The sequence below is a fragment of the Haematobia irritans genome, chromosome 1, assembly GCF_050003625.1.
Source record: "Haematobia irritans isolate KBUSLIRL chromosome 1, ASM5000362v1, whole genome shotgun sequence".
NCBI lineage: Eukaryota > Metazoa > Arthropoda > Insecta > Diptera > Muscidae > Haematobia > Haematobia irritans.
Window position 1 is genome coordinate 267,145,718 of NC_134397.1, and position 10,278 is coordinate 267,155,995.

Sequence of the window (10,278 nt, forward strand, 5' to 3'; positions counted from 1 at the left end):
TTAAATAATAAAGTAAACTAGAAATTATATTTCATGTTAGCCTGATACCGAAACAGGCAATTGACGTCCAAATGCATTATATCTAATTATACAAAATTGAGTTATCTCTCCCAGCCAGATCTATACTAAAGGCTGTGGAAAGGTTCATTCGCCCGAACCGAAACATGTACAGTCCAGGCGTGTATAGATTTGTATCTGGCGTTTTCTTTTCAATGGCTCTATTAACCATGTTCCTTAATCTATATCGGTCCATAAAGCTCGAAAAATAATTGTATAATTAGATATAATGCATTTGGACGTCAATTGCCTGTTTCGGTATCAGGCTAACATGAAATATAATAAGCAACGATGAGCCCGTCGTAAAACTAGGAAGAACACGACTAATGTACGCGTTAGAATTGTTGTTGTATCCTGGAAACCAGTTTCTGTAAATTGTCACATGTTGTAGTTGACTGTAGAAACAACTGTTCACCACTTAGGTTCGACTGTTCACCACTTAGGTGAATTCTAACAAATTAGCTTTCTAAAAATAAATTTCGTGTTGTTGCATTACTATGTAACAAAACGAAATAAAAATAAGATTAAGGGACTTGTAAGTTATATGAAAAGATGATGTACAGTGGGAGAAAAGATGATTCAATTTGTAAGAGGAAATTTCCCAAATGTTTTCTCCATAAGGATTTAGCATAAAGGGCCCAAAATTGAGTTATCTCTCCCAGCCAGATCTATACTAAAGGCTGTGGAAAGGTTCATTCGCCCGAACCGAAACGTGTACAGTCCAGGCGTGCACCCAGAGAAGGAATATGATCACCTCAAACATGTTTTAAGAGCAAAATGTTATTTTTGGGTGGTGACCATGTAACATGGTTTTCGCAAACATGTTATTTTCTCGGAAATCATGTATCTGATTTCGGCAAGCAGGTTATATTTGACGAGAAAATAACATTTTAATGACAAACATGTTACATGGTCACCATACAAAAAAAAAACATTTTGCTCTGGAAACATGTTTGTGGTGATCATATTCCTTCTCTGTGTGTGTATAGATTTGTATCTGGCGTTTTCTTTTCAATGGCTCTATTAACCATGTTCTTTAATCTATATCGGTCCATAAAGCTCGAAAAATAATTGTATAAGTAAACTAGAAATGTTCAATTTGATTTAGCGGTTGGCATAGGAACCAAAACGTCAATTTTTCAACTTTTTTTATACCCTCCACCATAGGATGCTCTAAGATCCCATAAAGTATATATATTCTGGGTCGTGGTGAAATTCTTAGTCAATCTGAGCATTTTGGTACATGGTGTTAGTATATGGTGTCTAACAACCACGCAAAAATTGGTCCACATCGGTCCATAATTATATATAGCCCCCATATAAACCGACCCCTCGATTTGGTTTGTGGAGCCTCTATGAGAAGCAAATTTCATCCGATCCGACTGAAATTTGGTACATGGTGTTAGTATATGGTCTCTAATGGCCATGCAACAATTGGTCCACATCGGTTCATAATTATATATAGCCCCCATATAAACCGATCACCAGATTTGACCTCCGGAGCCTCTTGGAAGACCAAAATTCATCTGATTCAGTTGAAATTTGGTACGTGGTGTTAATATATGGCCTCAAACAGCCATGCAAAAATTGGTCGAAATCCTTCAATAATTATATATAGGCCCCATATAAACCGATCCCCAGATTTGACCTCCGGAGCCCCTTGGAAGAGCAAAATTCATCCGATTCGGTTGAAATTTGGTATGTGATGTTAGTATATGGTATCCAACAACTATGCAGGAATTGGTTCATATCAGTCCATAATTATATATAGGCCCCATATAAACCGATCCCCATACTTGACCTCTGGTGCCTTTTGGAGAAGCAAAATTCATCCGATCTGGTTGATATTTGGTACGTGGTGGTAGTATATGATATTTAGCAACCATGCCAAAAGTGTTTCATACCATTCCATAATCATATATAGCCCCCATATAAACAGATCCCGAGATTTAGTTTTGGAGCCTTTTGGAGGAGCAAATTTCATCCAAGTCAGTAGAAATTCGGTACATTGTGCTAGTATATGGCCGTTAACAACCATGCCTAACTAGGTCCATATCGGTCTATAGTTATATATAGCCCTCAGATAAATCGATCCACAATCACACAAAAATTATTTGTAGACTTACCTATGCATTACTTTTTTGTCTAATATATACCACGTATGGACTAACTCACAATTTAGAAACCGATGTTAAGAAGTTTTAAGATACCACAAACCAAGTAATTCGATTGTGGATGACAGTCTTTCGTTGAAGTTTCTACGCAATCCATAGTGGAGGGTACATAAGATTCGGCCTGGCCGAACTTACGGCCGTATATACTTGTTTAAATTTGGAAAAAGTAGATTTTTGAAAGGTCGAATTTTTAAAGTCTATTTTGGCTAACATCAAAAGTCGAAATTCAATTCTAGAAAAGATTGATTTCAACTTTCTACTTAGGGGTATTTTAAGACCATAACAAACACATATTTGGTTTATATTGGTGTAGCCCCATTACGACCGATCTCTAGAGGTAACTTCTGGAATTTTCATACAATTTTCTGTAGTTTTAATTGGTATCTAATCCCATAGTTTTGAAAATATTATTGAATATGTAATAAAAATTAAAATACTTATAAAAAAATTAATAAATTTTACCAAAATTTTAAAAATGGGCTAAATTCCGTTTGGTCCGACCATCGGACCAAATTTAAAAATTAAAAATTTTTGGACCATTGGACCAAAATGGCAACGCTGATTGTGATATCAAAGTGGTACGTTGTAGTGAATTCTTGTCAAAAAAAGTGATTGTACCTGCTTTTTCGCTTTGTGCTATTTATTTCGCTTTGTGCCGTCTGACTTTTTGTTTGTGGCCACAAAAACAAATGGCACACAATTCACCACTGCCATACACCGATCCCCCTTTTTTCTTGTGTTTGATATTTCCCATTATTCTATTGATTGGTTTAGTTTTTTCTCGCGTTTATTTTTTTAAATTTTTCATATATTTATATGACCATACATACGAACGCCATAAAAGCTATTTGTCTCATTAAATATTTGCATCAGTGATGAGATATAGGTGAATCGATCAAGTAGTACAATAATCGATTGGTAGTGTTATCGGTACCTGGTTCGTATTCATTAAGGGGGTTCGCATGCTTGTTGCAAGTTGTACAACAATTTCTTTGGAAACTTTTGCGGATTTCGGATCGTAAATAACTACAAGTTGCACGATTTATATCGTATTAAGTAATTTACTGAAATATTGATTATCATCACATATTTGTATACCCTGCGTGCTACAGAACAGTGGATATGTTTGAAACACCCTGAAGGAGACGAGATAGACATATGGTGTCAGAGAATGAAGCCGACCCATTTTTGTCGGCGGCGGCTGACACTAAAGTTTTACCTCTGGCGGAGGCGGCGGCTTGACGGCTAAGCCGATATAAATTTGTCCATTCGGCGGCGCACAATCATCCATTATAAAATAAATTTGAAGTTATTCGAATGGTAATGAGATTAGTTGTACTACCAATCTTACTATCAAATTTACATTTAGTTAAAATTTTCTGAGCTAAATATTTGCAAAAATTTTATAGCAGTTTGAAATTGATTGATTGTGGATGGAAAGTTCAACATTTTGGCAAAAATACTACAATTATTATTATATTTTTCTGAGTTAAATCGATATTTTTGATTAAGTGGCGGCTTAATTTGAGTCGAGATGAGTCGACACATTCGGCGGCGGCGTCGACTGGCAAAAAGTGGTCGGCGGCGACTGAAATCAGCGACACGACTCGGCGGCTTCATTCTCTGTATGGTGTCTTTGGCAATATTTCTCTGGATCGTCTGTCCGTGCGTCCACAGATTTTTGTAATCAAAGTCCAGTTCGCTGTTTTAGTTCAATCGACTTCAAATTCGGCACATGTTTCTGGTTTTGGTCAGAACCCTATTGATTTTCGAAGAAATTGGTTCAAATTTAGATATAGCTCCCATATATATCCTTCTTCCTATATATATATGCACTTATATGGCCCCAGAAGCCAGAGTTTACCCTGATTTGTTTGAAATTTTGCAAAGGGAGTACAATTAGTAGTATATCCAAGTGCGCTACATTTGATTGAAATCGGTCCAGATTTAGATATAGCTCCCACATATACCCAAATTTTGGAAATCTAAAGGTATTTTAGGACCGTAAATAGGTATGTCCAATATGGTATTCGTCGGTCTATGGTTTGCTATAGCCTACATATAGAACGACCCCCCGATTTGGGGTCTTGGGCTTCTAGAAACCGTTTGCAATGGACCGATAAAAAGTAAATCCGTTACAATTTCGGGAAAATCGAATAATAACTACGGTTTTTATAAGCCCAAGGTCTCTAGTAGTACGATAGTAGTAGTAGTGTAGTGGTATCTTTATTTCAATTATAAATGTTTACAAGTTATTCGCAAAAATTTGTTAGCAGTTGATACAAAGACATACGGTTATGACAATAAGTCGTCAGCCAGTTTATACATATATGTACATATTTATCAATTTTAAGGGATTTATGCATATTATTTTAAAATAATTTCTAACAATATTCAGTAATTATTAACTTGCGGTATTGAAATGCGCTTGTTATATATTTTATAAGTTTCATCTATCATCTATCTCTCGTCCTCCCAAAATGTCGGTAACTTCAGTCTCGTCAATGCCGGTATGTTAAAAACCTGTAATCGATGGCTTCATAGTATGGGACATATTCCTAGGAAGTGTCATATCGTATCCTTCTCACCTAAATTACATAAAGTACATCGGTCTGTGTCACTCAGATTTAGGATTTTCAGGTTGGCATTTAGGTAAGTTAGATCTACACGTGCTTTAAATATCTACCTAATCTGGTTCATATTAAAGTTTGAGTCAGGACTGACGCTGCAGTGCTTTTTGTAATGATTGTTCCTTGTAAGCCCGGGATATTTTATCCACCAATATGTTGAGTACGTAGCTCATATGAAGTTGAAATGTATATAAATGGCTTTGTTCTAGGCCAGTTTCTATGTAAAGTGCATAGTTTGGTGCGGTTTCGGGCAAATTTAGTGCTAGTTTTAGAAAGAAGCGTTGTAGTTCATCAACTGCTTCGAAATGTCCATATCCCCAAATTTGGCCAACACACGATTCAACAGACATATATAAGCTATATTTTTGTTTAAATGTTATATTTTTCTTAAATGTTTCGTTTCTTTTCAAGAAGTTTTTCCACGTGGCATTGATAACACTCTTGCAACCGAATGTGTTTCGTGAACGTCATCCTTGGAGTTAGTACCACCCTTCTATATACAAACCTCCACACATTGAGTCATTCAAGTCATTGATGTAGAATGAGAACAGTAGTGGATATAAGACGCCCATGTTTTACACCTGCTTCAGTGTAAAAATATTCAGACAACTCCTCTCCAACCAAACGGCGGACTGTGTACATCTGTATACAGCGTCTATAATTTGTACACATTTGTAAGAGATCCCCATCGGGCAGAGTTTGTACAGAAGTAGCCTACGAGAAATCTTGTCAAAGGCGGCTCGGAATTCAACAAAGAAAACATAAACCTTTTTCTTTTCAGTGAGCTTATAATGTATTATAGTTGATAGGTTATATATATTTACCATTGTGGAATAACCCATTCGGAATCCTGCCTGACACTCATCCAATATGTGGTTTTCCTCCGCCCATTGCACTAGCTTTTCGTTTAGTATGCCCATAAATATTTTTGCAACACAGATCATGAATGAAATGCCTCAGTAGTTTGGCGGTTCATCCATTCTTCCTTTCTTATGAATAGGGAATATTATTGTCTTCAGGAATTCTTCATCCTACTCTCTGCGTATATTTTGTTATAAATATTAGCTAGTTGTTCCATGTACTCATCAGTGGCATAGATAAAAAATTCATATGATTCAAGGCCTCTATATAGACCTATTTCACTTCTTGAGGGTATAGAAGGCGCATTGATCATGAAAATTGAATGCAACTAATAGTAAAATTTCCAGATTTCACTTTTCGTAATCATTTGAATATTGGAGTTAAAAATCTACAGATTTTAGATTTCAAATCAAGGTGATACTTCATCGTTTTCTTGCACACTTACAAGAGATGTTTGATTTGATTATAACTCTAAAACTCCAACAAAATGGTTTTTATAAATCCAGAATCTAATTTAGTCTTCATAGGTAAGATCTTTAAATTTGTCTTCGGGAATCGTACTACTATAACAGATCTGCTTAGGAGAATATCTGTCATCAAACCCCCCTGAAATTCTATTGCAATCAGCCCACAGATTTATTTCGGCTACGGGCTTTTCACCTGAAATTTAATAAACTACTCGAGCTCCTGCAACAAGGATGTAAACAGCGATATGTGATTATTTCAACACGATTATATTGTGGTTGCAAAAAAAAAAATTATATAAACCTTTGATCTTAAAATATTTGTGGCTGTTGATTTATGTACATATAAAAAAATCGCAAAAATGTTGGTGGTTTTTTATTAACTTTGAAATTTTGCTTTTTTTTTTCTTTGTATCCAAAGTTAACTCATCTTGTCGAATCTTGGGAAATAAAGAAAAAATACCACTAAGCACTTGCCAAATTGGCCATGGCATTATTTATGAATGTCGAAACAGCCAATGTACCAACATAAATACCAGGATATTCAATACGGGCACAACCAACTGCTCTTGAAACAATACCACATAATTTACCATTGCTTACAGCAGGACCACCAGAATCACCAAAGCAATGATCTTTCAAGCCAGCTTTCGCAGCACAGAACATCGTTTCGGGTAGCTTGAAGATATTTTTGTAATAATCAGCACACGATTGACGTGTCAGTATGGGTACAAAAATCGTGTGCAATTCTCCAGTAGGATTTTTAGCAAACTCGCTCTTTAGACCATACCCAGAAACCTGCATTATTTGACCAACTTTAAGGGGAACATCATTTAAGGGTATTGTTGCAATATCATCACCTTCCATGGGAGATTCCAATTTCATGACAGCAACATCCATTTTAGGATTTTCCTCTGAATAGGCCTTGGGTCTGGAAATTTTGACTACCTTACGACTGACACCTGCATCGCTGAGAGTTGAGGCACCACCAACTACTGTTATTTCAGGAGCTTTGCTATCCACTAAACAATGAGCAGATGTCAGCACCATATCCTCTGCAATCAATGAGCCAGCACATATAAATTCTTCGTCTTTCCATAGTTGAACCAAATATGGAGCGTTGGATATGGGTATAATGTCACCGCCTACAATGCGAGCAAAATCCTCTACCGCAACTATAGCAGAAGGAAAAAGCACAAGGCAGAGTGTTGCACAAATATATCTAAAACTTTTGAGGGCCATCTTTGGAGAATGAACTTCTTTCTATTCTTAGGAATGATCAACAGTCGCTTGGGTTTTATATGAATTTAGTTTGAAAGCACAGTGGAAGATATTTATGGCATAGCGTGGACTAAGAAAATATAATCCGTGGGTCGATATGTACCCCCAAAACTCGCCCTAATGATCCTTTTGGTTTAAAGAGTTTTTGACAAGAGGCATATCCAGATGGCTACCTATCAAATGATGAAACTTTTATTACTAATAATGTAACCTTCTATTCTAATAAATATTTTTATACCCTGCGCCACACTGTGGATTATTATAAGTTAGTGCATATGTTTGCAACACCCAGAAGGAGACGAGATAGACACATGGTGTCTTTGGCAAAAATGCTCAGGGTGGGCTCCTGAGTCGATATAGCTGTCCATGAATACATTTTCGTAATCAAAGTCTAGGTCGCAGTTTTAGTCCAATCGACTTAAAATTTGGCACAAGGTTGTGTTTTGGCTCAGAATAGAACCCTATTGATTTTGGAAGAAATCGGTAGAGATTTAGATATAGCTCCCATATATATCTTTCCCCCGATATGGACTCATACGGACCCAGAAGCTAGAGTTTTACACCAATTTGGTTGAAATTTTGCAATAGGAGTACAATTAGTAGTGTAGCCAAGTGTGCCAAATTTTATTGAAATCGGTTCAGATTTAGATATAGCTCCTATATATATCGTTCGCCCGATTTACACTCATATGAACACAGAGGCCTATTATTTGCTCCGATTTAGTATTTGCACAGGGAGTAGAATTAGCATTTTCGCTATGCGTTCCAAATTTAGTTGAAATCGGTTCAGATTTAGATATAGCTCCCATATATATGTTTTTCTGTTTTCGACAAAAATGGTCAAAATACCAACATTTTCCTTGTAAAATCGCCTCTGCTTAGTCGAAAAGTTGTAAAAATGACTCTAATTTTCCTACACTTCTAATAAATATATATGGAGCTATAAATCATAAATAAACGTTTGCGAAGTTTCCTTAAAATTGCTTCAGATTTAAATGTTTCCCATATTTTTTTTTTTTTTTTACTAAAATTGTGTTCCACCATAGTGCATTAGTCAACATATATTTTGAGTCTATAGATTTTGTAAAAGTGTATCAAATTCTTTCCAAATCGAGTGATATTTAAATGTATGTATTTGGGACAAACCTTTATATATAGCACCCAACACATTTGACGGATATGATATGGCATCGAAAATTTAGATCTACAAAGTGGTGCAGGGTATAATTTAGTCGGCCCCGCCCGACTTTAGACTTTCCTTACTTGTTTTAATTGTATAAATGAAAACATGCCACAGGCTTAATTTCAATGAAATGTTCTTTATACTCCTGATCGGGGTAACATTTTCCGATTTTCATCTGTGTGAAGAATCATGTTTATAGCCATCATCATAGAATGGTGATGGGTGTATATAAAGGTATATAATAATTTTGCCATTCCATTTGTAATTAATTTATCCAATAAATTTTTCTTTTGAAATGTGTTTAATCACAGAAATGTAGTATCAATTAAAAAATTATCGATCCAATTAAAAAATTAATTGATAATATTAATTTTTGTGATTGATTTTTGTTTCTATTAAAACACTTGTTGAATCAATAGAATTTTTGATGGAATATTTTTTTAAACTCAAGCCTTTAATTGGAAAATTTTTCGTCAACAAATTTTTCTGTGTAATGCTGATGACGTTTGTGAGTGTTTTAAAGCTTCTCTAAGTAGCGGACTCGGCTGCAACTATACTTAACCTCCCCTAACCAATGGGGACTATAAATAATTATAAACCTATGTCGTTCAATTTTTGCATAGTTGTTAGAGGACATATATTAATATCGTCTACCACATGTAAACCGGATCGTATGGAATTTGCACTTCCAAGAGGATCTGCGAATCTTGCGGTCGGTTTATATGGGGACTATACCTAAAAGTGGTCCGATAAGGCCCATCTGCAATACAATCCAACCTATACCAATAACAAATACTTGTGTCAAAAAACCTGTGTGGGGCATCCATCTACTACTTGGTTTAAATCGAGTAGGCTTCTAAATAATAATTGTGACAACTAAAAATAAAATATTCATTCTGTACATATTTCTCAATCATAGAAGTTTCATAAAAATAAAATTTTCTTATCAGATAATTTTATACCTGTATCGAATTTTGTTTATATCGGAAAGGGTTTTATATAATCCTTATCTATACAGGTCTCACGATTTAACTTCTTGAGAGTGTAGAAGGCGCACTGCTCATCTAAATTGCACAAAACTACAAGTAAAATTTCTTTATGTTACATTTATCTTCGGGAAGCATACCATTTGAATCGATCTACTTCGAAGAATGTCTTTATTCCAATTATTCAAATATTGGTGATGGGTATTAAAGTTTCGGCTGAACTCAAGACCCTTTATATAATTTTTTTTTTTTTTTGCTAAAATATCTTCCATTGTTGCCAAAAGTATATAGCAAATTTGCAAATTTTGGACGTCACCTTAAGTAGGTAGATAAACATCATTGACAAACATTGTTCTGAATAGTATAAAAATAACATTTGTGCAAACACCAACTTAGTACCTGTTAACATACAAGAGCTTTTTAAATGAAATGTAGAATAGAAAATAAGACCATGTATTTTATTGCGCTTTCATTTTAAAATAACGTTCAGTAGTCACACTGAAGAAAACAAGCCCGGTTTCAAAGATTTTGTCTTGGTTTGGTATTGATTCCGAGCTAAGGAAGCGGGAAATTGAAGTAAGGATACCCTTACGAGTAACATATAATTCATATTTTTACCCTTCACCATTACTGTGGTACGGG

The 10,278-nt window shown here is 35.3% G+C and overlaps 1 protein-coding gene across 1 annotated transcript; it reads right to left on the minus strand.

Moving 5' to 3' along the window:
- Positions 1-6,651: 6,651 nt before the first annotated feature.
- Positions 6,652-7,428, minus strand: LOC142236319 (seminase-like). The gene has a single exon (XM_075307582.1). The coding sequence runs from the start codon at positions 7,426-7,428 to the stop codon at positions 6,652-6,654; it is 777 nt and encodes a 258-aa protein (XP_075163697.1).
- Between the last annotated feature and the right edge of the window lie 2,850 nt (positions 7,429-10,278).

What these genes read in the sequence shown, in the direction of transcription:
- LOC142236319 (XM_075307582.1), bottom strand. Translation starts at nt 7,428, where the DNA reads ATGGCCCTCAAAAGTTTTAGATATATTTGTGCAACACTCTGCCTTGTG.